Source organism: Indicator indicator, chromosome 5 (genome assembly GCF_027791375.1).
Source record: "Indicator indicator isolate 239-I01 chromosome 5, UM_Iind_1.1, whole genome shotgun sequence".
NCBI classification, from domain to species: Eukaryota; Metazoa; Chordata; class Aves; order Piciformes; family Indicatoridae; genus Indicator; species Indicator indicator.
Window position 1 is genome coordinate 12,231,636 of NC_072014.1, and position 26,876 is coordinate 12,258,511.

Consider the following 26,876-nt stretch of genomic DNA (forward strand, 5'->3'; position numbering starts at 1 on the left):
TTGCTGTTCTGGTCTGACATGGTGATCTCCTCCATAACCTTCCCTGGCACCGAGGTCAGACTGACAGATCTGCAGTTCTCTGGATCCTCCTTCCAGCCCTTCTTCTAGGTGGGTGTCACGTTTGCTAATCTCCCTAAACTGGGACTTTCCCAGTTAGCCAGAACCACTGATAAATGATAGGAAATGGCTTGGTGAGCACCTCTGCCTCCGTCCTCTGTAGCCTTGAGTGAATCCCATTCAGCCCTGTAGACTTGTGTGTATCCAACTCCTGTACCAGGTTGCTAACCGTTTCCTCTTGGATTTATGGGGGTTTCCTTCTCTTCCCTGTCCTGGTCTTCCTTCTCAGGAGGCTGAGCACCCAGAAATCAACTAGTTCTGTTACTAAAGACCCAGGTAGAGAAGGCATTAAGTGCCTCAGCCTTTTTCTCATCCTCGGTCGTTTTGTTTCCCTCTGTATCAAATAAAGATGGAGATTCTCCTTAGTCCTCCTTTTATTGTTCATATATTTGTAGAAGCATTTCTTACTGTCTTTTAATAGCAGAAGCCACTTATTTTCTGCTTGGGCTTTGGCCCCCCTGATTTGCTCCCTGCAGAGACTCACAGCTTTGTAGGCTTGCCCCTTCTTTCAGATGCCATAAACTCCCCTTTTTTTTTTTCCCCTGAGCTGCAGGCAAAGTTCTCTCTTCAGCCAGGCTGCCCTTCTCTCCTGCCTGCTAAATTTTGGCACCTGTGGATGGCCTGCTCCTGTGCCTTTAAGCCATCCTTCTTGAACAAAGTCCAGCCTTCATGAACTCCTTTGCCCTTCAGGACTACTTCCCAAGCCCCTCTGTCAACCAATTTCCTCAGCAAGTCAAATTCTGTCCTCCTGAAGTCAAGGCTCTGAGACAGGCAGGCCTTGGGATCTTACCCATAGCACAACAGTGTTAAGCAACTCTTTCATTAAAACAGTAAATAAACTTCATGTTCAGGAAAAACAACTTACCTTAGACAGTGGTTTCTTCTGAACACAGTTTATACCTCCAACAAACACCATATTGGGCATCAATGGCCTCACATAGTCAAACACAAAGTCAAATCTCAGAAGCCAAATGGAAGCAGAGTTCAGGAGGTCCATCAGGGATACATCTCTCTGAAGAACTTCAGAGGAAAGCTTTACTGCATCTTTGAAGTAATGGTTACAGTAGTCAAGTTCCAGGAGGGCAATCAGTGCATTTTCGACTCTCTGTAAAAATGTCATGTGGTCTGAGTTGAAGGAAAAGAGCCTTGGGATGTAGGAGAGAGGGCTTGGGCACTGTGGAGCTTCATAGTGTAAGTTGCAAGGAAATCCTCTCATGAAGAACACATATGGGAGAGAGAGATAATTAGCCACTATTGCTCCACACATAAAAAAGGGGTCTGTTAGGACAGCATCGAAGTTGCTTTGATTCAAGTACTGCAGGGTCTCCTTGCTGCTGAAGAGGTCCCTGCACTGAGTAAAGAACTTACTGAAAAGATGCAGGGAGCTGTTGAATATTGCTAGAACATTCACTGGGAATGGCAGATCCTTCAGGTGACTGGCAAGGTACTCTCGAAAGCCATTGTCCAGTTCTTCTAGTGTCTGAGACACTGGGTATATTTTCACAGTGTAGGCCTGGGTCGTTTTCATCTGCCAGCTTACTTCTGGCATAAGCACCACCACCTCGTGTCCTCTCTCGGAGAGCTTTTCAACCACTTTCTGCATGCTAAGCCAGTGGCTTCCTGCCATGGGCACCACCAGGAGTTTTCCTCCATCTGAGAGGCCAGGAAGGAGGAGGATAAAAATGCAGGCACAGCAAAGCCTCAAGGTCATCTTCCTGTGGCTGGAGTACAGACTGTGGAAGAGCTCGCTCCTTCAGGCTGCAGCTTGATGTTCCTTTTGAAGGAACTTGCTCCATTTATATGTTGAGTTGTGCTGGTGTGTCACAATCTGCTAGTTAATGATTGACAGTTTTGTGTTACAGCTGGTCTAATTTTTTTTTTCTAATTACTTGTAAACGCATTGACCATTTGCCAAGTCATTTGATTTCCTTGTGTTCGAGAGGGAAGTAGCATCTCAACATGCTTGTCAGATTTCTTAGGACTTCTCTCAATCTTTGATGTGCCCTATCTTATGCCTTGGTCAGGACCAAGGAAGGCAGGTCTGGTGTGAGCAATTTCAGTATGACAGTGACAAATGGAAACAAGCACAACAAATGTCTTTATGGTTGGACACATGGATGTTAGGACAGTTTCTTTTAGGACAGGATAAAAAGCACAACAGGAGAACCTCAAGATAAGGGCTTAAGGGTGAATGAATCATGCTCCCTGCCCTCCCACCTCACCATTTGCTGCAGACAAGGAAGCAGAGAGCTGAGAGGAAAAATTATGCTGCCCTCCACTCCTTCTTCAGCAGGACAAACTTACTATCCGAACTTTGCAGCACACTTGTCCTGAAGGGAGTGGGTGCAAAGCAAAGCTCAGGACAGGTGAAGTTAATCAGTACCTTTGAGGTGCCTCTGAGAGTTGGAGAGTTTGCCAGCACCTCCCTCAGTTGGCTTGGTTATCTGCAATCATTTCTTGATGGGCTGAAACTTTGGTAGGTTCAAACAAGTGTGAGATAAGGCTTGTTTGCCTCTCACACGTGGACACGTATGCAGCAGTAGGAACCCTGAACTTTCATAAAAAACTGCATAGCTGAGGGATGGCAGGGTAGGAATGGACAACCCCAAGGGAGGGGGCCTGAATTGGATGCAGAGGGAAGTAGCATCTCAACATGGTTGTCAGATTTCTTAGGACTTCTCTCGATCTTTAATGTGCCCTATCTTTTGCCTTGGTCAGGACCAAGGAAGGCAGGTCTGGTGTGAGCAATTTCAGTATGAGCGTTACAGACTGTGAAGACAGACAGAAGAGCTCACTCCTTCAGGCTGCAGCTTGATGTTGCTTTTGAAGGAAGTTGATCCATTTGTATGTTGAGTTGTGCTGCTTTGTCAGAATCTGCTAGTTAATGATTCAGTGCTCTGTGTTGTAGGTGGTATGTTTCGGTTTTTCCTCATTACTTGCAAAACCAAATGCATTGACCCTATTCTGTGCTGAGTCATTGCAGACTCTTGTGTGAATTCAGGAGAGAAATAGCTCTGCAATATGATAGTTAGATGTCTTAGGGTTTCTGTCTTGGTCTTTCATGTGCCCTGTCTTATACCTTGGCAGGGACCAAGGAAGGCAGGTCTGGTGTGAGCAACACCAGCACCACAGGGACAAATGACAACAGCCTCAACAGATGTCTTTATGGTTGGAGATGTGAATGTTAGGACAATTTCTTTTAGGACAGGATAGGAAGCATAACAGGAGAACTTCAGGATAAGGGGAAAGGGCGAATGAACCAACATTTCTGAGCTAGCAGGAATCCCCACAGTTACAGCGACACCAAGAAAAGACTTCGGGAGAAGCTGACTTGGCAGTTGAGGCATAGATCAGTGAAGCTCAAGTCCAGGCTTTTGATTTAGAGCCGTAATGTGGTACTCTCAATGCCTACAGGATGGCCTTCAGGCAATTGAAAACTCCTCTCCACTTGCCTGTACATGAATTAGAGGGCAGACAGAAGATGTTCTAAAGACTTCTAGTTCTAAATGTTTTAAAGACTTCTAGTGCTTACACAGCTTGGACTGCCCAGTAGAGACTCATGTGTGAGCCCAGGTGGGGAAGCTGCCTTAGCTGACAAGCCGCTGTAGCAGTATCATCAGTTTCCAAGAGCCCTCAGCATCACAGCAATTCTTTTGACATTATCAATGCCAAAGTGGTTCAATGCTGAAACAGCACCGTGACATGAAACAACAATGAAACATAGGAGACTTAGAGCTGGGCAGCCTCATTCCCTTTTCAGAAAACAAAAGATTTGATCTTCAGAGTAGGGGGAGAAGGTCTCAGGTAAAAGTGAAAAAAACGCTCTCAGAATCTTTAATGGCATTCCAAGATGTAAGGCCAAATGAGGAATAAGAACTAAACCATATTATTTCCAAGTTTACACAAATAAACTTTAAAAGGATCTTTAGCAACCACTTTTCTCTCACTAAAGAGGTTAACTTCTATATTTTGCAATGGTAGTCACCCCTGACCTGTTTCCTGCAGAAGACTAGGCAGAGAGCTGACTGACACTTGTCCTGCCCTCCTCCTTCGACAGCAGGACAGATGAGTCCTCCAAACCTTGCAGGACCCTTAACATGAAGGGAGTGGGTGAAAAGTCAAGACCAGGACAGATGAAGTTAATCAGTACCTTTCAAGCACTTCTGAGTGTTGGACAGTTTGCCAGCAACTCCCTCAGTTGTCTTGGTTATCTGGCAGTAATTTCTAGATGGGTTAAATGTTGCTGGGTTCAAGGGAGTGCAAGATAAGAGCTGCTTCCTTCTCACATGGGCTTCCTTCTCACCTATGCAAGGTGGCAGGAACCCAGAACTTGGGTAAGAAGCCGCATAGCTGTGGCCCTGCTGCCACAATGTGTGTGATCACAATGGACCACAGTGGGAGTCAGGGAGTGAGATGGCAGCATTGAACACTTGGAAAACTTGCTTGTTTCAAAGGGTGTACCATTACTGCCTGACTTATCTCTGTTTCCAGCACCAATGCTGACACAAGCAGAGGCCTACACTTGATGGGGCCATGTGATGCTGAGAAAGGGAATTGGACCAGGAATGGTGGGTGGAGACGCAGTGCCAGCTTCTGTGAGGGCTCTTTCTTGTCAGAGTTTCCCCACTGCAAGGCACATGCTGAGCAAGTGACTTCCTTCCTGAGGTACCACCAGAATCTTTCCACCTTCGGCAAAGCATACAGACGATGTCAGAAGAAGAAATATCCCTGCAGGTTGGTAAAAACATGGAAACAGAAGAGCCATTGTGGGGGCAGTGAACCAAAGAGTTTTGCTCTGGAGACATCCAACATAGTCCTTTCTACAAAGGTCCATGCAAATTTTAACTTTTCTGCAGGAAGCCTTTTGACTACAGAGCTACATATTTAACTTCCCAATACAGTTGTGGGTTTTTTTCATATTACCATTGCTCCTATAATAGGGAAGGGGAGCAGCAGACTGTTCTTGGAGAAAGATGTCCCTCTTTGTGATTGTAGCTGATTTGTAAGCTTAGCATTGTGTCAGCACATTCCTTCCTTCCTCAACTAACAGCAGGGATGTACTCTTGTCCTAACTGTGCTTAATACCATTGAGTGGAGAAGTACTCAGTGAGAAAAGAAGCCTGCTTTTTCTTTCCAAAGACAACCTTGAAAACGCACCCAGCAGAATGAATGGAAATTGCAACACCATTTCTTCCAAGGACTAGCCTAATTGAGAACACCACCTAAGCAGCATGCATAATGTTGATGTTAAATTCTCACCTCCTGGAAGCACTCAAACCTGCAGGTCTTATGGATAGATTCCCCACTACCAGGATGCACCATGCAACCCCAAATCTGAGGTGGAGAAGAACAATCCTGACTGGATTTTCTCCCTATAGTACTAGTCAAAAACCCTTCAACTACATGATGGCTTCATGCTAAGTGAAGGGAAGGGAGACCAAAACAGCATCTGTAGGCCACAATGAAGGAGCCTTCATCTTTGTCCTGTCCTGAAAACCCTTTTTATCTACCGTGAGCAAGACAAAGTTTAGGGGGAGATAGGATATCTTTTACTAATTCCACTGGTAACACAGAGAAAACCCCAGAGAAAACAAGCAAAGGAGGCTTTTGAGCTCTCCTTCTTTCACAGTTACAGGTGTCTCCTGGAGCTCTTTACTCTCTTGGCTAAATTACCTAGGAACCAGGTAGTTGGGCCTGTGAGTTTGAATCTGCTCACATGGAGGCTGTCCCCTTAAGGTCATGCTTCCTGGGGGAGGAGCCAATCTCTGGGCAGCTGTGACTAAAACTAGATGCAAATACTCCAGCTTGGCTTTCTAAAAAAACTTGAGCAGCTCTACTGGGTAGAGAGGTGTTGCCCTTTGTTTGCTGGCATTCTTTGATCTCCTGTGGAAGCCTGCAGTGAATTGAGGCCCTCAGGGCTTTCCTGGAGGAATGTTTTGTCTTTCTGTAAGTAAAACTAACGCCAATCCGAAATCTTTTGGGTGCTTCTAAGGAAGAGGTCCTTGTGAAGAAAAGAGCTGATGCAAAGTTCTCAGGAGTGCATTCCCTCCCCTCCCCCCCCCCCGCCCTGTTTCTTCCTTTTATAAGTGGTGGTGGGATTCCAGAATCTTCAGCATGGGAAACCTTACAGTCTTAGGCAACGAGGTTTATCTCAGTAAACACCCAAAGGGTGCTATTACTGCTTTCCATAGATGCACACTGTCACGCTGGCATGGAGGAACCAACTTCAGATATGCAGGACCAATTCCTGGAGATGGCCAAACATGGAGGGAGTGACAGAGGGGAGACAGTTTTGGAAGGCACCGACAGAAAGTGTGAGACACAAACCATTTGTGAATAATTCTGATGAAGTGCTGGAGATTTGGAGGTAGAGTTTATGGTAACTGCTATGATGGGAACTGGCTTAATCCATTTGGAACTTGCTGCTGGGTGTGTTTTTTCACTGCACACTTGGATATGATTTTCAACGGCAAATTTTGCCAGCTGGGAACTGCCAATACAAAGTTCATTGTCAGTGTCTTCAAGAGAAGAAGTTTCTTGCTGGTATGGCTATACTTGCTGATGTACTCCACAGACTCCCTACTTTTTTTATTAGATCATGAGAGCAAAAACTGTGGGAAAGGTAAGGCAGCTTATATGTTTTGTCACCAGGAATCCTTGTGTAATTAAATCCAGTCCTTTTTGATGTTAACAGTGTCAGGCAAATACAGGTTAGTAGCTGCAGTCTTGAACCTGCTTAATTCCCTCCTGGTTTATATAGCTATGGAGGTCTTATGAGGAATGGTTTAAGGAACTGGGACTGTTTGGTCTTCAGAAGAGAAGGCTGAGGGGAGACATCATCACCCTCAACAACTACCTCAAAGGAGGTTGGAGCGAGCTAGGAGTCTGTCTCGTCTCACATGAAACAAGTGACAAGACAAGAGAAAACAATCCCACGTTGTTCCAGGGAGATTCAGATTGGATATTAGGAAAAACTTCTTCATAGAAAGGGTGATTGGAACAGGCTGTCCAGGGGAGTGCTGTTTAGGGACATGGTTTAGTGGTAGTGGCTTAGCAGTAGTGGTGGGATTGCAAACTCAAGGTGAGCAGCTGGACTTGATCTCAAAGGTCTCTTCCAACATCAACAGTTCTGTGATTCTATGGAGATACCCTAGCCTTTGCCTGCAGAGGGTGAAGGAGTATATGTTTTGGCTGGCATGACTTCAGAGGATGATATGTTGATTGCAAGTCAGAAAGGAATCTTACTCAAGTCTTTGCAGTAGCAAGAAGCAGCAGGCACTTAAGCAAAGCACAGAACACAGATTGGTTTGGGGCAACTCTTTCCTAAGCAGTGAATAGAAATCATAGGAAAATGGTTGTATGGTATCCTGAAATTAACGAATCATAGAATCATTTGGCTGGATAAGACCTGTAAGATCATCAAGTCCAACCATTAACCTAACACTATCAAGTCTGCTGCTAAACCACATCCCTAAGAACTAAGTCTTTTAAATACCTCCGGAGATGGTGACTCAACCACTTCCCTAGGCAGCTTGTTCCACTGCTTGACAGCTCTTTTGGTGAAGAAATTTTTCCTAATGCTTGATCTAAACTTTCCCTGGTGCAATTTGAGGCCATTTCTTCTTGTCCTGTCACTTGTTACTTGGAAGAACAGACCAACACTCACTTTGACACAGCCTCTTCCTAGGTAGGTGTAGAGAGCAAGAAGGCCTCCTCTTCCCTCAGATGCTCCTTACAAGACTTCTTCTATTGTCCCTTCACCAGCTTTGTTGCTCTTCCTTGGACCAGCACCAGTAACTCGATATTCTTCTTGTAATGAGGGGTCCAAAACTGAACAGACTATTCAAGATACAGCCTCAGCAGTGCCAAGTACAGGGGCCAGTCACCACTCTAGTCCTGCTTGTCACCCTCTTCCTGATACAGGCCAGGATGCTGTTGGCTTTCTTGGCTCCATGAGCACGCTGCTGGGTCATATTCAGCTGGCTGTCTATCAACACCCCAGGTCCCTTCCTGACAGGCAGCTTTCCAGCCACTCTTCCTCAAGCCTGCACGGGATTCTTGTGACCATGCAGGACCCAGCATTTGGCCTTCACAGGATGTTAGGGATTGGAAGGGACCTCCAGAGATCATCGAGTCCAACCCCTCTGCCAGAGCAGGACCAGAGAATGTAGCACAGGTTGCACAGGAATGAATCCAGATGGGTCTTGAATGTCTCCAGAGAAGGAGACTCCACAACCTCTCTGGGGATCCTGTTCCAATGCTCCCTGACACTCACAGTAAAGAAGTTCCTTCTCACGTTGAGGTGGAACCTTCTGTGCTGTAATTTCTATCCATTGCCCCTTGTCCTATCACAGGGTGCAACTGAGATGAACCTGTCCCCTTCCCCCTGACACCCAGCCCTCAGATATTTATAAGTATTTATTAAATCCCCTCTCAGTTCCCTTCTCCAGACTAAAAAGCCCCAGGTCTCTCAGCCTCTCCTCATAGGGAGAGTCCCTTAATCATCCTGGTGTCTCTTGCTTGGACTCTCTCAAGTAGATCCCTGTCCTTCCTGAACTGGGGAGCACAAACCTGGACACAATATTCCAGGTGTCATCTCACCAGGGCAGAGTAGAGGGGGAGAACCTCCCTCGATCTGCTGAACACACTCCTCTTAATGCACCCCAGGATCCCATTGGCCCTCTTGGCCACAAGGACACATTGCTGACCCATGGGTAATTTGTTATCCACCAGGACTCCCAGGTCCTTCTCTGCAGGGCTGCTCTCTAGCAGATTACCTCCTAACCTGTTCTGGTGCAGTTTATTATTCCTTGCCAGATACAGGACTCTACACTCATCCTTGTTGAACCTCATTAGGTTCCTCACTGCCCAGCCCTCCAGTCTGTCCAAGTCTCTCTGAATGGCCACACAGCCTCCAGGCATATCAGCCAAGCCTCACAGTTCGGTATCATCAGCAGACTTGGGGAGCAGACACCATCCCCTTGTCAGTGTCATTGATGATGTTGAACAGGTCTGGACCCAGTGCTGATCCCTGGGGGACTCCACTAGTTACAGCTCTCCAGCTGGACTTGGCACCATTGACCACCACTCTTTGGACTCTATTTTGGAACCTATATTAGGACCAGTTCCTAATCCATCTCACTGTCTGTTCTTCTATCCCACACTTCCTGATCTTGCTTATAAGGATGTTGAACCTCATAGAGTCAGCCTCAGCCCATCAATCTAGCTGGTTCAGGCTGCTCTGTATAGCCTCCCTACCTTCAAGTAGATCAACACTCCTGCCCAACTAAGTAAGGCAAACTTACTGAGGGTGCACTCAATCCCTTCATCCAGATCATTGATAAACATATCAAAGAGAACTGATCCCAGTACTGAGCCCTGTGGAACACCATTAGTGGCCAGCTGCCATTGCAACTGCTTTTTGGGCCTGGACAAATAGACAGTTTTTAACCCAGCAAAGCATCCACCCATCCAAGCCATAAGCAGCCAGTATCTCCTGTAGGGAGATGGGACACAGTGTCAAACCTTTTACTAAAATTCACATAGACTCCATCCACAGCATTCAGCTCATGCACTAAGTGGGTCACCTTTTTGTAGGAGGAGATCAGGATCATCAAGTAGGACTTGTCTTTCATAAACCCATGCTGACTGTGCTTAATCATTTACATTCGCTGTGTAATGGCACTTGAGACGATCTGCTCCATAACTTTCCCTGGCACTGAGGTCAGACAAGTCTGTAGTTCTCTACACTCTCCTTCCAACCCTTCCTGTTGATGGGTGTCACGTTTGCTATCTCCAGTAAACTGGAATTTTACCAGTTAGCCAGAACAGCTGATAAATGAGGGCTTGCCTTCTGTTCCCTGTCCTGGTCTTCCTTCTCAGGAGGCTGAGCACCCAGAAATCAACTAGTTCTGTTACTAAAGACCCAGGTAGAGAAGGCATTAAGTGCCTCAGCCTTTTTCTCATCCTCGGTCGTTTTGTTTCCCCCTATATCAAATAAAGATGGAGATTCTCCTTAGTCCTCCTTTTATTGTTCATATATTTGTAGAAGCATTTCTTACTGTCTTTTAATAGCAGAAGCCACTTATTTTCTGCTTGGGCTTTGGCCCCCCTGATTTGCTCTCTGCATAGACTCACAGCTTTGTAGGCCTGCCCCTTCTTTCAGATGCCATGAACTCCCCTTTTTTTCCCCTGAGCTGCAGGCAAAGTTCTCTCTTCAGCCAGGCTGCCCTTCTCTCCTGCCTGCTAAATTTTGGCACCTGTGGATGGCCTGCTCCTGTGCCTTTAAGCCATCCTTCTTGAACAAAGTCCAGCCTTCATGAACTCCTTTGCCCTTCAGGACTACTTCCCAAGCCCCTCTGTCAACCAATTTCCTCACTAAGCCAAATTCTGTCCTCCTGAAATCAAGGCTCTGAGACAGGCAGGCCTTGGGATCTTACCCATAGCACAACAATGTTAAGCAACCCTTTTATTAGAACAGTAAATAAACTTCATTTTCAGGCAAAACAACTTACCTGAGACAGTGGTTTCTTCTGAACACAGTTTATACCTCCAACAAACACCATATTGGGCATCACTGGCCTCACATAGTCAAACACAAAGTCTAATCTCAGAAGCCAAATGGACGCAGAGTTCAGGAGGTCCATCAGGGATACATCTCTCTGAAGAACTTCAGAGGAAAGCTGTACTATGTCATCATATAAACCATTACAGTACACAAGTTCCAGGAGGGCAATCAGTGCATTTTCGACTCTCTGTAAAAATGTCATGTGGTCTGAGTTGAAGGAAAATCCTCTTGGGATGTAGGAGAGAGGGCTTGGGCACTGTGAAGCGTCATAGTCTAAGTTGCAAGGAAATCCTCTCATGAAGAACACATATGGAAGAGAGAGATAATTAGCCACTATTGCTCCACACATTAGGATGGGGTCTGTTAGGACAGCATCGAAGTTGCTTTGATTCAAGTACTGCAGGGTCTCCTTGCTGCTGAAGAGGTCCCTGCACTGAGCATAAAATATACGGAAAGCATGCTCCGTGGTGTTGTACATTGCTAGAATGTTCATTGGGAAAGGCAAGCTCTTCAGGTGATTGGCAAGGTACTCACGAAAGCCATTGTCCAGTTCTTCTAGTGTCACAGACACTGGGTGTGTTTTCACAGTGTAGGCCTGGGTCGTTTTCATCTGCCAGCTTACTTCTGGCATAAGCACCACCACCTCGTGTCCTCTCTCGGAGAGCTTTTCAACCACTTTCTGCAAACTAAGCCAGTGGCTTCCTCCCACGGGCACCACCAGGAGTTTTCCCCCATCTGAGAGGCCAGGAAGGAGGAGGATAAAAATGCAGGCACAGCAAAGCCTCAAGGTCATCTTCCTGTGACCAGAGTATAGACTGTGGAAGAGCTTGCTCCTTCAGGCTGTAGCTTGATGTTCCTTTTGAAGGAACTTGCTCCATTTATATGTTGAGTTGTGCTGGTGTGTCACAATCTGCTAGTTAATGATTGACTGTTTTGTTTTACAGCCGGTCTAATTTTTTTTTTTAATTACTTGTAATTGCATTGACCCTTTGCCATGTCATTTGAGTTCCTTGTATTCAGGAGAGAAGTAGCATCTCAACATGCTTGTCAGATTTCTTAGGACTTCTCTCAATCTTTGATGTGCCCTGTCTTATGCCTTGGTCAGGACCAAGGAAGGCAGGTCTGGTGTGAGCAATTTCAGTATGACAGAAACAAGAACAGCAAATGTCTTTGTGGCTGGACACATGGATGTTAAGACAGTTTCTTTTAGGACAGGAGAGAAAGCACCACAGGAGAATCTCAAGATAAGGGCTTAAGGGTGAATGAATCATGCTCCCTGCCCTCCCACCTCACCATGTGCTGCAGACAAGGAAGCAGAGAGCTGAGAGGAAAAATTATGCTGCCTTCCACTCCTTCTTCAGCAGGACAAACTTGCTATCCAAGCTTTGCAGCACACTTGTCCTGAAGGGAGTGGGTGCAAAGCAAAGCTCAGGACAGGTGAAGTTAATCAGTACCTTTGAGGTGCCTCTGAGAGTTGGAGAGTTTGCCAGCACCTCCCTCAGTTGGCTTGGTTATCTGCAATCATTTCTTGATGGGCTGAAACTTTGGTAGGTTCAAACAAGTGTGAGATAAGGCTTGTTTGCCTCTCACATGTGGACACGTATGCAGCAGTAGGAACCCTGAACTTTCATAAAAAACTGCATGTCTGAGGGATGGCAGGGTAGGAATGGACAACCCCAAGGGAGGGGGCCTGAATTGGATGCAGTGGGAAGGAGGTATGTTGTGTCAGCAGCAGCACTCCCTGTAGCCCTGCTGCCACAATGTGTGTGATCATGGTGGACCACAGTGGGATTCAGTGCTGGAAGGAAGTGAGGTGAGGTAGCAGCATTAGGAAGGCAGCTGGGAACACCTACTCGTTTTAAAGAGGTAGCTCTTGTTCTCCAGTTACTGCAATGGCTCATCTCTTTTTGCTGTTCTGGTCTGACATGGTGATCTCCTCCATAACCTTCCCTGGCACCGAGGTCAGACTGACAGATCTGCAGTTCTCTGGATCCTCCTTCCAGCCCTTCTTCTAGGTGGGTGTCACGTTTGCTAATCTCCCTAAACTGGGACTTTCCCAGTTAGCCAGAACCACTGATAAATGATAGGAAATGGCTTGGTGAGCACCTCTGCCTCCCTCCTCAGTACCCTTGAGTGAATCCCATTCAGCCCTGTAGACTTGTGTGTATCCAACTCCTGTACCAGGTTGCTAACCGTTTCCTCTTGGATTTATGGGGGTTTCCTTCTCTTCCCTGTCCTGGTCTTCCTTCTCAGGAGGCTGAGCACCCAGAAATCAACTAGTTCTATTATTAAAGACCCAGGTAGAGAAGGCATTAAGTGCCTCAGCCTTTTTCTCATCCTCGGTCGTTTTGTTTCCCCCTATATCAAATAAAGATGGAGATTCTCCTTAGTCCTTTTGTTGTTCATATATTTGTAGAAGCATTTCTTACTGTCTTTTAATAGCAGAAGCCACTTATTTTCTGCTTGAGCTTTGGCCCCTCTGATTTGCTCCCTGCAGAGACTCACAGTTTTGTAGGCCTGCCCCTTCTTTCAGATACCATAAACTCCCCTTTTTTTTTTTTTTCCCTGAGCTGCAGCCAAAGTTCTCTCTTCAGCCAGGCTGCCCTTCTCTTCTGCGTGCTAAATTTTGGCACCTGTGGATGGCCTGCTCCTGTGCCTTTAAGCCATCCTTCTTGAACAAAGTCCAGCCTTCATGAACTCCTTTGCCCTGCAGGACTACTTCCCAAGCCCCTCTGTCAACCAATTTCCTCACTAAGCCAAATTCTGTCCTCCTGAAGTCAAGGCTCTGAGACAGGCAGGCCTTGGGATCTTACCCATAGCACAACAGTGTTAAGCAACTCTTTCATTAAAACAGTAAATAAACTTCATGTTCAGGAAAAACAACTTACCTTAGACAGTGGTTTCTTCTGAACACAGTTTATACCTCCAACAAACACCATATTGGGCATCACTGGCCTCACATACTCAAACACAAAGTCAAATCTCAGAAGCCAAATGGAAGCAGAGTTCAGGAGGTCCATCAAGGATACATCTCTCTGAAGAACTTCAGAGGAAAGCTGTACTATGTCATCATATAAACCATTACAGTACACAAGTTCCAGGAGGGCAATCAGTGCATTTTCAACTCTCTGTAAAAATGTCATGTGGTCTGAGTTGAAGGAAAATAGCCTTGGGATGTAGGAGAGAGGGCTTGGGCACTGTGAAGCATCATAGTGTAAGTTGCAAGGAAATCCTCTCATGAAGAACACATATGGGAGAGAGAGATAATTAGCAAGGGTTGCTCCACATATTAAGATGGGGTCTGTTAGGACAGCATCGAAGCTGCTTTGATTCAAGTACTGCAGGGTCTCCTTGCTGCTGAAGAGGTCCCTGCACTGAGCATAAAATATACGGAAAGCATGCTCTGAGGTGTTGTATATTGCTAGAACGTTCTCTGGGAAAGGCAAGCTCTTCAGGTGATTGGCAAGGTACTCACGAAAGCCATTGTCCAGTTCTTCTAGTGTCACAGACACTGGGTGTGTTTTCACAGTGTAGGCCTGGGTCGTTTTCATCTGCCAGCTTACTTCTGGCATAAGCACCACCACCTCGTGTCCTCTCTCGGAGAGCTTTTCAACCACTTTCTGCAAACTAAGCCAGTGGCTTCCTGCCATGGGCACCACCAGGAGTTTCCCTCCATCTGAGAGGCCAGGAAGCAGGAGGATAAAAATGCAGGCACAGCAAAGCCTCAAGGTCATCTTCCTGTGGCCAGAGTATAGACTGTGGAAGAGCTTGCTCCTTCAGGCTGTAGCTTGATGTTGCTTTTGAAGGAACTTGCTCCATTTATATGTTGAGTTGTGCTGGTGTGTCACAATCTGCTAGTTAATGATTGACTGTTTTGTTTTACAGCCGGTCTAATTTTTTTTTTTTTAATTACTTGTAATTGCATTGACCCTTTGCCATGTCATTTGAGTTCCTTGTATTCAGGAGAGAAGTAGCATCTCAACATGCTTGTCAGATTTCTTAGGACTTCTCTCAATCTTTGATGTGCCCTGTCTTATGCCTTGGTCAGGACCAAGGAAGGCAGGTCTGGTGTGAGCAATTTCAGTATGACAGAAACAAGAACAGCAAATGTCTTTGTGGCTGGACACATGGATGTTAAGACAGTTTCTTTTAGGACAGGAGAGAAAGCACCACAGGAGAATCTCAAGATAGGGGCTTAAGGGTGAATGAATCATGCTCCCTGCCCTCCCACCTCACCATGTGCTGCAGACAAGGAAGCAGAGAGCTGAGAGGAAAAATTATGCTGCCCTCCACTCCTTCTTCAGCAGGACAAACTTGCTATCCAAGCTTTGCAGCACACTTGTCCTGAAGGGAGTGGGTGCAAAGCAAAGCTCAGGACAGGTGAGTTAATCAGTACCTTTGAGGTGCCTCTGAGAGTTGGAGAGTTTGCCAGCACCTCCCTCAGTTGGCTTGGTTATCTGCAATCATTTCTTGATGGGCTGAAACTTTGGTAGGTTCAAACAAGTGTGAGATAAGGCTTGTTTGCCTCTCACATGTGGACACGTATGCAGCAGTAGGAACCCTGAACTTTCATAAAAAACTGCATGTCTGAGTGATGGCAGGGTAGGAATGGACAACCCCAAGGGAGGGGGCCTGAATTGGATGCAGTGGGAAGGAGGTATGTTGTGTCAGCAGAAGCACTCCCTGTAGCCCTGCTGCCACAATGTGTGTGATCATGGTGGACCACAGTGGGATTCAGTGCTGGAAGGAAGTGAGGTGAGGTAGCAGCATTAGGAAGGCAGCTGGGAACACCTACTCGTTTTAAAGAGGGAGCTCTTGTTCTCCAGTTACTGCAATGGCTCATCTCTTTTTCCTGTTCTAGTCTGACATGGTGATCTCCTCCATAACCTTCCCTGGCACCGAGGTCAGACTGACAGATCTGCAGTTCTCTGGATCCTCCTTCCAGCCCTTCTTCTAGGTGGGTGTCACGTTTGCTAATCTCCCTAAACTGGGACTTTCCCAGTTAGCCAGAACCACTGATAAATGATAGGAAATGGCTTGGTGAGCACCTCTGCCTCCCTCCTCTGTAGCCTTGAGTGAATCCCATTCAGCCCTGTAGACTTGTGTGTATCCAACTCCTGTACCAGGTTGCTAACCGTTTCCTCTTGGATTTATGGGGGTTTCCTTCTCTTCCCTGTCCTGGTCTTCCTTCTCAGGAGGCTGAGTACCCAGAAATCAACTAGTTCTGTTACTAAAGACCCAGGCAGAGAAGGCATTAAGTGCCTCAGCCTTTTTCTCATCCTTGGTCGTTTTGTTTCCCCCTATATCAAATAAAGATGGAGATTCTCCTTAGTCCTCCTTTTATTGTTCATATATTTGTAGAAGCATTTCTTACTGTCTTTTAATAGCAGAAGCCACTTATTTTCTGCTTGAGTTTTGGCCCCCCTGATTTGCTCCCTGCATAGACTCACAGCTTTGTAGGCTTGCCCCTTCTTTCAGATGCCATAAACTCCCCTTTTTTTTTTTTTCCCCTGAGCTGCAGCCAAAGTTCTCTCTTCAGCCAGGCTGCCCTTCTCTCCTGCCTGCTAAATTTTGGCACCTGTGGATGGCCTGCTCCTGTGCCTTTAAGCCATCCTTCTTGAACAAAGTCCAGCCTTCATGAACTCCTTTGCCCTTCAGGACTACTTCCCAAAGCCCCTGTGTCAACCAATTTCCTCACTAAGCCAAACTCTGTCCTGAAATCAAGGCTCTGAGCTCTGAGACAGGCAGGCCTTGGGATCTTACCCATAGCACAACAGTGTTAAGCAACTCTTTCATTAAAACAGTAAATAAACTTCATGTTCAGGAAAAATAACTTACCTTAGACAGTGGTTTCTTCTGAACACAGTTTATACCTCCAACAAACACCATATTGGGCATCACTGGCCTCACATACTCAAACACAAAGTCAAACCTCAGAAGCCAAATGGAAGCAGAGTTCAGGAGGTCCATCAAAGATACATCTCTCTGAAGAACCTCAGAGGAAAGCTTTACTGCATCTTTGTAGTAATGGTTACAGTACACAAGTTCCAGGAGGGCAATCAGTGCATTTTCGACTCTCTGTAAAAATGTCATGTGGTCTGAGTTGAAGGAAAAGAGCCTTGGGATGTAGGAGAGAGGGCTTGGGCACTGTGGAGCTTCATAGTGTAAGTTGCAAGGAAATCCTCTCATGAAGAACACATATGGGAGAGAGAGATAATTAGCAAGAGTTGCTCCACACATTAAGATGGGGTCTGTTAGGACAGCATCGAAGTTGCTTTGATTCAAGTACTGCAGGGTCTCCTTGCTGCTGAAGAGGTCCCTGCACTGAGCATAAAATATACGGAAAGCATGCTCTGAGGTGTTGTATATTGCTAGAATGTTCACTGGGAAAGGCAAGCTCTTCAGGTGATTGGCAAGGTACTCACGAAAGCCATTGTCCAGTTCTTCTAGTGTCACAGACACTGGGTGTGTTTTCACAGTGTAGGCCTGGGTCGTTTTCATCTGCCAGCTTACTTCTGGCATAAGCACCACCACCTCGTGTCCTCTCTCGGAGAGCTTTTCAACCACTTTCTGCAAACTAAGCCAGTGGCTTCCTGCCATGGGCACCACCAGGAGTTTCCCTCCATCTGAGAGGCCAGGAAGCAGGAGGATAAAAATGCAGGCACAGCAAAGCCTCAAGGTCATCTTCCTGTGACCAGAGTATAGACTGTGGAAGAGCTTGCTCCTTCAGGCTGTAGCTTGGTGTTGCTTTTGAAGGATCTTGCTCCATTTATATGTTGAGTTGTGCTGCTGTGTCAGAATCTGCTAGTTAATGATTCACTGCTCTGTGTTGTAGTTGTAGGTGTTGGTTTTTTTTTTCATTACTCGCAAAACCAAATGCAGTAACCCTTTCCTATGCAGGGTCATTGGAGATCCTTGTGTTCAGGAGAGAAGTAGTTCCTCATCATGCTAGTCAGACATCACAGGACTTTTCTCTTGATCTCTGATGTCTTATGCCTTGGCTGGGACCAAGGAAAGCTGGTCTCATGTGAGCAACTCCAGCACCACAGTAATGAATGGAAACAGCCTCAAACGAATGTTGTGGTTGGAGACATTCATGTTAGGATAATTTCTGTGAGGATAGGACAAGAGGCACAATGGAGAGCCTCAGGATAAGGCACAAAGGCAGATGAACCACCTCTTCTGAGCTGGCATGAATCTCCACAGTTATAGTGACACCAAGAAAATACACTGAGAAATGCTGACTTAGCAGCTGAGGCACTGATCAGTGAAGCTTAAAATCAAGTTCTTTATTGAGAATAGTTGTTCCACAGCCTTTGAGATGGCCCTCAGTCAAAACCCAGTATGGGTGAAGTTAATCAGTACCTCTGAGGCACATCCAATTGAATTAAAGTTTGCCAGCAATTCCCTTACTATGCTTGGTTATCTGGCAAGTGTTTCCTGATGAGTTAAAACTTCACTGGGTTCAAGGGAGTGTAAAGTAAGAGTTGTTTACCTCTCACACATGGTCACCTGCACAAGGCAATAGGAACCATGAACTGTGATCACCGGTAGGATGTGTCTGATCACAGCAGGCCACAGTGAGACTTGATTGTGGTAGGAAGTGAGGTGCTAGCTGGGTCTTTCTAGGCTAGTTGCAGCATGAAGAAGCTAGTTGTGAACAAATGCTTGTTTCTCTGATTGGGCTTATATGTATTCGCAATCCAAATACTGTCAGCACTTACGAGCGCCTAATGGGTTGACATGACCTCAGGGAGGGTCGTGGACTGAACAGGGCAGGAAGAAAAGCATCCCTGCTTTGGTGAGGGCTCTTTGTTGGTACATATGCTCTTATTCTAGAAGGCTGGTACACTGAGCTTCATCCCCTGCTATGATTTTCAGCAGGCTTCAGCAAGGGCTGTCCCCGGCGGCATGTTCTGGTTTGAGGTAAAAAAAAAAACAAACAAAACAAACTAATTATCTTCAGTGATTTTACTTTTCACCTGTCTCTTCTAAGTGATGGCACTCTCTGAAGTTAATGCTATATTTTTGTCAATTAAAGCAATAGCATCTACAAAATTTATAGTGTGCGGTCTGAAAGAGTTCCTCTTGTAAGCAAGGCTCAAGTATCACAATGATATGTTAATGAATAAAGTTCAATCACTAGGTGTGTGAGTTCCAATAGTTTTACATTTCCATGGTTTGCTGATAAAGTTTTGATGCACTTAGTGTCTTCTTACAGCCTTTTGTTTTACTTTGGTAGGAATTTCTAGCACAAGCCAGGCATCATCAATCTTTCAGCTCCTCTTCTAAGCTAAAGTCCCTAGCCTAGCATGCAATGCTTATACGAAGTAATGAGCTTCACACCATAAAGCCCCTGATCAGTGGTCCTCCTTAGAAGCACAATGCAGTATATTTGATCCTACCCTTATAGTGTCACTATAACCTAGGCATTTACTCAAACGGTTCACTGAGATAACAATGCTCTAAGAGAGGCAGGCCTGGCCTGCTCCAGGACCGGAGAGGCAACGCACAATCTCCATGGCAACGCTAGTTGACTCCCGCCGTGCACGGCGGCCACCAGGAAACTACAGCACCCAGGAGGCCTTACGGCTCCCCACCAGGCATCACTACGACTCCCAGCAGGTTGTGCGCGGCCGCCCGCCCAGGCGTCGCGTCGTTGGCCGGTCTTCCGCTCGCATCGGCTCCTGGTGGTTCCTTCCCGCCCCTTGCCGGAGGTGTTCCGGATGCTGTTTTCTCTCCGGGATTCGGTCAGATCCGTGGAGTCCTGGAGCCTTTGCGGCCTTAAGGTCTCAGAGTGCTTTGCGAGGTGCCACAACAAAGATGACGGCGGCCGCGGCGCTGGGGCGGTAGGCGGAGGCTCAGCTGCAGGTTTTGGCTCTGAGCGGTAACTCCGGAGTAGGCAGCGGCGAGGCGCCGTTTCCTGCCAGTCCCCACGCTGGGAGCGGCAGGTCCAGGGTACTGGTCCTCTTCCTTTCTTCTGTACCGCGAAGGCCGCGTCAGAAAACTGTGGCCCAGCTCCGTGGGGACTCCGGGGCTGGAGCATATGGGTGGCGGAGAGAGGCAGGAGGAGCCGGGTGAGTTCAGCCTGAGGAAGGGAAGGCCAGGCGGTGACGGTGCTGCGGGGTGGGGGAGGGGGGAGGGGCGGCGTAGGTGCAGCCTGGTTCTTGTAGGGGGTTCACTGTAGTAGGGTGAGAGATACCTGATTCGAGTTACAGTATAGAAGGTTCCCATCGGAATATAAGTCATGAGCTTAGAGGTTTGGGGATCTTCTGTGGAGAGTGATTCCAGCGTTTGTAGAGCAAGGCCTTAATTCTAAGTTGGCTTGCCTTTGTGGGGGTATTGGACCAGAGACAACATACAGAGATTTGACAGAATCTCAGAATCGTTTATGTTGTGAAAGATCTTTAAGATTATCAAGTCCAGCCGTGAATCTATATTTCTGTATGATTTTTAAATGAAAGAAGCTGCTAATAGCAGTGCTCTGAGAATCAAATAAGGAACATGGGACAGTTTGGCATTGTCCTGATGAAGTATTTCTCTGGAGTGGTGCGTGGGTACAGCAGACGGTCAGTGAGACAATTGCTCTCTTCTAAGTATCATAGAATGGTTTGGGTTGAAAAGGACCTTTAAAAGTGACTTATTCAGCCCCCTTGCAGTGAGCAGGGACATCTTTTACTAGGTCAGGTTGCTTAGAGCCCCGTCCAACCTGACCTTGAAGGTGGCTTCTACCACCTCTCTGGGTAACCTGTGCCAGTGTTTCACCATCCTGATTTTTAAAAAATGTCTTCTGCCTAGTCTAAAGCTCCCTTCTTCTAGTTTAAAACCATTGCCCCTCATCACAACAGGCACCATTAAAAAGACTGTCCCTATCTTATAGACCCACTTTAGGCACTGAGAGGTTGCAATAAGGTCCCCCAGCACCTCCTGCTGATCAACCCCAACTCTGACAGCCTTCAGCCCTGTAATTATTTTTGTAGCCTTCTCTGTATCCACTCCAGTAGGTCTGTATCTATCCTGTGCTGAGGACATTTAAGCTGTAGAGAATACCACAGGTGGAGTCTCACCAGAGTGAAATAGACTGTCAGAATCACTTTCCTTGACCTGCTGCTTTTGATGCATATGCATGTGCACCTTTCTGTGGTGAACAAACCTACTAGGAGCAAGCTGTTGTGCATTCAGATGAGGAAAATAGGAAGGGTTGTCATCATTGGCTGGTTAAATGCTGAAGTGCAGCAGGCTTAACTGGAAAAAATTGATGAAACCTGTGAGACAGTTTGGAAAGAACAATAAACCTAGTAATTACTTGTTTGTTTGGTTGGTTTTTTTTTTAAAGGTGTCAGGATATAGGTACTACATTCAAAGGAGAAAAATTTAATGCAAAGAGATTAACATTTTTTTTCCCTGTCTGTATTCATTAAGAAGTATCTCCAGCCATGTTGTTCTATTTTGTGGAGTATATAACAGGTATGAAGTGCTGAAGTAGTATAGAACAAGCAGAGTGAACGCTGCCACGCTGCTTCATAGTCAGCCTCTCGATTTAAAACTGCTCTACTGTGGAAAGTATTAAAATGGACTAAGTGTAATGATATTTTATAAAAAGATTTTTTGGGAGGTGCCTGATGAACTGCTAGTTGGTTGACTGACTGGGGAGCTCTCACCTGCCTTCAGATTTTGAAAAGACACTTATCAAGATTTGCCACTGAAAGCTCTTTAGTGAAACTGACACAGGAGAAGAAAGTTATTGCTTGATTAAATAATTAGCTAAAAGGTAGGAAAGAGAAGATCAGCTGTCACAGGAGAGAAGTGAGGAGTTTCTTTGTATTTTTGCTAGGGCCTGTGTTGAGCATGTCTTAAATTCTCAGAAATAAACAGTGAATGCTGAGAGGATTAATTTTTCTTGTGAAATTGACTGATAAAGTGCAGTGAAGACAGGTGCCATTAGGGAAGCTTTGAAGTCTTTATGCTAACAGGCAGCTGAAACAAACAGGCAGAGCTGATCACAGCTTTACAGTTACATATATACATACATGTGCATCTGTAAAGGGCATATATATTGGTGAGGTTTGAAGTGAACATACAGGAATGAGATCTTGGGATAATAATAAATGCAGTTTAGTGCTCAGCAGATGTACAAAACCAGATCAATCCAGAGCACCATTACACAGAGCACTTCTACAGCTGTAGAAGCCTGTGGTTTTTACACATCTTAAACATTATTTGCAGCATTATTAGCTCAAGAGCAAGTAAAGGAGAGGTTTAAGGGGTTCAGAGGAGGTAGGTGAGGATAGGGGACAAATTCAGTTGTAGACATGAATGTCTTTGTGGAAGCTTTTGTCTGGAAGATATGTCTGAGTGGAATATAATAAAGATCTGTAAACTTGCACACATAATGAAAGTAAATACGGGAACAGTTATTCAGTGCTTCACTGTAACTCCTTCATTACTCCCTGCGGCACCATACCAAATGAAATTATGGGGTGATGAGTACAAAACAAAAGGGAGCTGACTTTTGGAGTCCTGGTGTCTGGCAAAGGTCACAAGGCTTCCAAAAATGACTGAAAAAAATTCCACAAGAATTATTATTTGCTGTTAAATTTGACTCAAACATCTGGAAGCAAAGATAATATTTTTATAAAATAATAACTGTATTTTTGACTATTTATTGCACTCTTCCCATCTGAACTGGCCAACACTAGAGACAGTTTGTGCATGTGGATTTGTTGAGAGACAGTGCAGAGATTGTGTTGAGTGTGGGGGACCTCACATACCTTTCCTGCAGCAAACTGGGCAACTTGAGCACTGGTTAATTTTGGATGTTTAGAAGGACCTGTTTATTTTGCTATGCATGTTTCCACTGCTGCAAAATTGAAATGTGATGTATTTGATTCTAGCTAGAAGTTTATTCATACCTGTGCTAAATCCTTTTTTTTTTCACCTAAGTACACAAGTTTTTATGCACCTGACATTCATGTTTTAGAATGATCATAATGAGAGGGGAAAAAAATTTAAGTTCTTTAATCAGGGCAGAAAGGTTTGTCTTGGAGGATTAGAGGTGAGTATAGTCAGTTGTATTTTTTTGTAATAAATAGATTTTTTTGTTTGTTTGTTTCTCAGGACTGTTTTGCCTTCACAATGTTTGGGGACTTATTTGAGGAGGATTTTTCGTTTATATCAAATGATCATTGTGGAAAAGGGAAGAAATCAAAGCCCAGAGATTCTGAGCCTCCACCTCCCAGGGATTTCACCAACCTAAGTGGTATCAAAAACCAGGGTGGGACCTGCTACCTCAATTCTCTTCTGCAGACTCTGCTTTTCACACCTGAATTTAGAGGTAATGTGTTCAGAACCTTCTCAATGTTGGAATTTTTATTTTGCAGTGACTTGCATTTCTAGTTGTTTATTAAAGAAATACAACAAACATTGTTTTCAGGGACAGTTCATGTAAGTCATTACAGAATACTCAAAAGCTATTGATCTGTAAAATTGATGTCATTACTTCTGCATACAATATAGGTTTTGTAAATGTAAACTTTTTCCTACAGGTGGGCACAGTGTGTATAATTAAGAGGTTATTGCTGTCTATGAAGTGTTGTGGGGTTTTTGTTTTGTTTTGTTTTGTTGTGGGTTTTTTTTTTGTTTATTTGTGTTTTTGCATGCAGCCACTACAATTCCTGAATAAAACCCAAACAAACAAAACAGAAACTTTGCCATCTAAACACCTTCAGATTTACTTCGGCTTTATTGTTATAGTTTGGACCTATTGCAGGGATGACTCAAAGTATCATAGAATGGTTTGGGTTGGAAGGGACCTTAAAGGTTGCTCAAATCCTTATCCAACCCAGCCTGCAATGCTTCCAGGATGGAGGCATCCGCAGCCTCTCTGGGCAACCTGTTCCTGTGCCTCACCACCCTCAAAGTAAAGCATTTCTTCCTAACATCTAATCTAAATCTACCCTCTGCTTTTGAAACTATTATCCCTTCTCCTATTGCTAGTCCCTGATGCAGAATTCCACCCATCTTTCCTGTAGGCCCATCTGAATGATGTTCAGGAATGTTATTTAATGTCTGAATTTGTCAGAACGAATATCATTGTTATACTTGACAGTTAAAATGCAAAAAATCTTTAAAGAGGAGATATTGTCTGTTTTTTAAATAGGCTTTTTTCTTTACAATTGCAGAGGCACTGTTCTCTCTAGGACCCGAAGAACTTGGGACTCTGGATGGTAGAAATAAACCTGATGCCAAGGTATTCAGAGTTTTCTTGTTAGTCACTGCTGAATGTTGTTTCAGAAGAAAATTGTTACAATTTTCATGAAACTTCCTATGAGAATGAATGGAAGCTTAACTCTTGGTTCTGAAGGAAGCCTAACTCTTGATAGTGAAAGACAGTTTGGCTGATTCTTGGTTTTTTGACATGGTTCTAAGTTTTCAGTGTCATAAGCTTTTGCTTCAGGAGGAAGAGATACTGAGCCTATTTCTGCTGAAACTGATGGAGATAATTTTGTCTTCAGGGGGAGCAGGAACAGTTCTGATCCTGTAGGAGCAATTCCGTACAGTCCTGTTTTAGAGTTCTCTCTTTTGTAATTGAAGCTACCTTTCTGCCACCAGAATTAAAACCAAACAACTGTGTGCAGCCTGGATCACAGTGCTGAAGGTCTCTGAAGACTTCATAGCCCACCTCTGCACAAAATGCTATAGGACTGGGATTTAATTTTTTCGTTTAAAAAGTGCTTTCTGAAGTTTACTGTAGAGTTTAATTAATTTAGATCTCAGGCTAATGTGACAGAACTGGCTGCTTGGAAAATATTTTTCTTTATGAATTAACTATAAAGATAAGTTGCTGAGAGACCTGGGGCTGTTTAGCTTGGAGAAGATTGACAGGATCTTAGTTGTGCTTATCAATATCTAAAGGATGAGTGTCAAGAGGATGAGGTCAGACTCTTAAGTGAAGACCGACAACATGACAATGGACAGTGAGCACAAACTGGAACACAAGATGTTTCATTTGAATGTGAGGAAAAGCTTCTTTACTGTGAGATTAATAAAGCCCTGGAACAGGCTTGCTCAGAGAGATTGTGGAATCTCCTTCTCTGGAGAGATTCAAAACCCACCTGGATATGATCCTGTGATAGAGATGGTTGACATTAACCTTTCTCTTTCCCATCTCCTTCCATTCCATCACCCAACCCTTCACTGAGCAAGGAGCAGCACATGTTAAATCTGTATGTCAAGATGTCTTATAGCTGAGTTCTTGAGGTTTAGTATTATGAAAGGTATCTGAGAAAGCTGTGCTTTTTAACTATGGTCATGGATTTATTTTAATCTGTACAATTTTGCTTTATCACAATTTCTGTTTCATTTGGCTGAGTAAGGTGAGGCACTGTAGATTTTTGGGAATCTAGTCTGACTGATGTTTGGTTGTGAATCCAGTAACCTGTGAAAGCCGTAGACAGTGGTGGCTTATTACAGGTTTTGTACAAAATTATTATTCTTTTTATTTAAATTATTGGCTTCAAAGCTCTTCCTGATCTGTTAGGTGTATTTTGTTTTGTGTTTCTAGGTTCGAATAATTCCATTACAGCTTCAACGGTTATTTGCTCAGCTTCTGCTTTTGGACCAGCAGGCTGCATCTACGACAGACCTTACTGAGAGCTTTGGGTGGAACAGCCATGAGGTACAAATCATCAGTGACACCATCATTGATAATCGTTTTCCTGAATGGAGATGATTTCTTTAAGCTGGGGAGACAGCATTGAATTGGGTCAGCTATTGTTGTGTACCATTATGTCTCATTTACAAGAAGCAATGGAAGAAAAGTGTTCTGTTAAATACAATTTCAGTAGCCTTTTCCTTGTCTTTTGCAGGATTGTTTTTCCAACAGTAAGTAGGGTTCTTGACCTCAAATACTTAGATTTTTACCGAAATGGAATGTGTAACTCACCTTAGAGTTTAGTCTAAATCTGCTTGTGTAAAGGGGTTATATGGGTTATGTGGGTTATAGTTTATGTACTTACAGCCATTTGAAGAAACATAGAATCATTGAGTTGAACCATTAACCCAGTACTGCCAATTCCACCACTAACCATGTCCCTCAGCACCACATCTACACATCCTTAAATACCTCCAGGTCTGGTGACCCCACCGTTTCCCTGGGCTGCCTGTTCCAATCTTGACAATCATTCTGGTGAAAAAAATTTTTCCTAATGTCAAATCTAAACCTCAACTTGAGGTCATTTCCTCTCATCTTGTCACTTGTACTTGGGAGAAGGGACTGACCTGCATCTCACTACAGCCACCTTTCAGGTAGTTGTTAAGGTCTCCCCTGAGCCTCATTTTCTCCAGACTGAACAGCCCCAGTTCTCTCAGCCACTTCTCATAAGGCTTGTGCTCTAGCCTCTTCAACAGCTTTGCTGCCCTTCTTTGGACATGCTCCAGCACTTCAATATCCTTATTGTGAAAGCCCCAAAACTGAACATGATGTTCACGTTTGGCATAACTGAATTAAGAAAAATAATAATAGAGGTTGTAACTTCCTACTCAAGGTAGTAAATATATGGGTAGTCATTGAAGCAACTCACTGTCACGCTCACTATATGTTGTTATTAAGCAATAAGTGAAGCAGATGTCCCTATTTAATTTCTTCAAGGTTTTTGTTGGGTTTTTTTCATCATGCAGGAAATGAGGCAGCATGATGTGCAGGAATTAAATCGGATCCTGTTCAGTGCTTTGGAAACTTCCCTTGTGGGGACTTCAGGTCATGACCTTATTAACCGTTTGTACCATGGGATTATTGTCAACCAGATTGTTTGTAAAGAATGCAAGAATATCAGCGAGAGACAGGTAAAGCCAGCATAGGTTTCTGTTCAGTCCGTTGCACATACTTTAAATGTTCTTATTTTTTGTTGTTTTTTTTAAAAGGAATAATTGCATCTTTCTTAGGTATCACTAGTGGCCTTGTTGAATCTAGGCAGTGTATACTAGTTAGGATGCTGCAGACTTGCAATTGTGAAAATTATGTAGGACTTGTCATTAAGTCTTGGCTGGCATTTTCTAAACCACCTACATCAGCCTGATGTTGTTTTTAAAAATAATTCCTCTAGTGTGCATGTATAGGGGTTTTTCCCCATTAGCAATGAAAGCAGAACGAATGCTTACATCCGCTGTGATGAATGGAATGTGAATATCTTTC

General features: G+C 44.7%; 5 protein-coding genes across 5 annotated transcripts in view; 1 reads left to right on the plus strand and 4 right to left on the minus strand.

The window, feature by feature from the left end:
• Positions 1–684: 684 nt before the first annotated feature.
• Positions 685–1,828, minus strand: LOC128966969 (UDP-glucuronosyltransferase 1A8-like). Its single transcript, XM_054380936.1, has 2 exons — positions 983–1,828; positions 685–879 (listed from the first exon to the last, which is right to left on the minus strand). Exons 1-2 carry the CDS (start codon positions 1,826–1,828, stop codon positions 685–687), a joined length of 1,041 nt encoding a protein of 346 aa, XP_054236911.1.
• Positions 1,829–9,508: 7,680 nt separating this feature from the next.
• LOC128966970 (UDP-glucuronosyltransferase 1A1-like) lies at positions 9,509–11,477 on the minus strand. Its single transcript, XM_054380937.1, has 2 exons — positions 10,632–11,477; positions 9,509–9,544 (listed from the first exon to the last, which is right to left on the minus strand). The coding sequence occupies exons 1-2, from the start codon at positions 11,475–11,477 to the stop codon at positions 9,509–9,511; spliced, it is 882 nt and encodes a 293-aa protein (XP_054236912.1).
• Positions 11,478–13,274: 1,797 nt separating this feature from the next.
• Positions 13,275–14,418, minus strand: LOC128966972 (UDP-glucuronosyltransferase 1A7-like). Its single transcript, XM_054380938.1, has 2 exons — positions 13,573–14,418; positions 13,275–13,469 (listed from the first exon to the last, which is right to left on the minus strand). Exons 1-2 carry the CDS (start codon positions 14,416–14,418, stop codon positions 13,275–13,277), a joined length of 1,041 nt encoding a protein of 346 aa, XP_054236913.1.
• Positions 14,419–15,001: 583 nt separating this feature from the next.
• LOC128966973 (UDP-glucuronosyltransferase 1A8-like) lies at positions 15,002–17,368 on the minus strand. Its single transcript, XM_054380939.1, has 2 exons — positions 16,523–17,368; positions 15,002–15,028 (listed from the first exon to the last, which is right to left on the minus strand). Exons 1-2 carry the CDS (start codon positions 17,366–17,368, stop codon positions 15,002–15,004), a joined length of 873 nt encoding a protein of 290 aa, XP_054236914.1.
• Positions 17,369–22,810: 5,442 nt separating this feature from the next.
• Positions 22,811–26,876, plus strand: part of USP40 (ubiquitin specific peptidase 40) — a 30,739-nt gene continuing 26,673 nt past the window's right edge. The window contains exons 1-4 of the mRNA XM_054380989.1: positions 22,811–23,018; positions 23,866–23,933; positions 25,248–25,361; positions 26,363–26,527. Of these exons, the coding sequence (XP_054236964.1) occupies positions 22,820–23,018; positions 23,866–23,933; positions 25,248–25,361; positions 26,363–26,527 (546 nt within the window). The 5' untranslated portion in view covers positions 22,811–22,819. The remainder of the gene's footprint in view (positions 23,019–23,865; positions 23,934–25,247; positions 25,362–26,362; positions 26,528–26,876) is intronic.

Bases quoted from the DNA above. Each gene is read 5' to 3' on its own strand.
- LOC128966969 (XM_054380936.1), bottom strand. From the start codon at position 1,828: ATGACCTTGAGGCTTTGCTGTGCCTGCATTTTTATCCTCCTCCTTCCT. The intron at 880-982 runs GTAAGTTGTTTT...TGCCTGTCTCAG, and splicing joins AGAAGAAACCACTGTCTAAG to AGCCTTGACTTCAGGAGGAC.
- LOC128966972 (XM_054380938.1), bottom strand. From the start codon at position 14,418: ATGACCTTGAGGCTTTGCTGTGCCTGCATTTTTATCCTCCTGCTTCCT. The intron at 13,470-13,572 runs GTAAGTTGTTTT...TGCCTGTCTCAG, and splicing joins AGAAGAAACCACTGTCTAAG to AGCCTTGACTTCAGGAGGAC.
- LOC128966973 (XM_054380939.1), bottom strand. From the start codon at position 17,368: ATGACCTTGAGGCTTTGCTGTGCCTGCATTTTTATCCTCCTGCTTCCT. The intron at 15,029-16,522 runs GTAAGTTATTTT...CACTCCCTTCAG, and splicing joins AGAAGAAACCACTGTCTAAG to GACAAGTGTGCTGCAAAGCT.
- LOC128966970 (XM_054380937.1), bottom strand. From the start codon at position 11,477: ATGACCTTGAGGCTTTGCTGTGCCTGCATTTTTATCCTCCTCCTTCCT. The intron at 9,545-10,631 runs GTAAGTTGTTTT...CTATTTGTCCAG, and splicing joins AGAAGAAACCACTGTCTCAG to GCCCAAAAAGCAGTTGCAAT.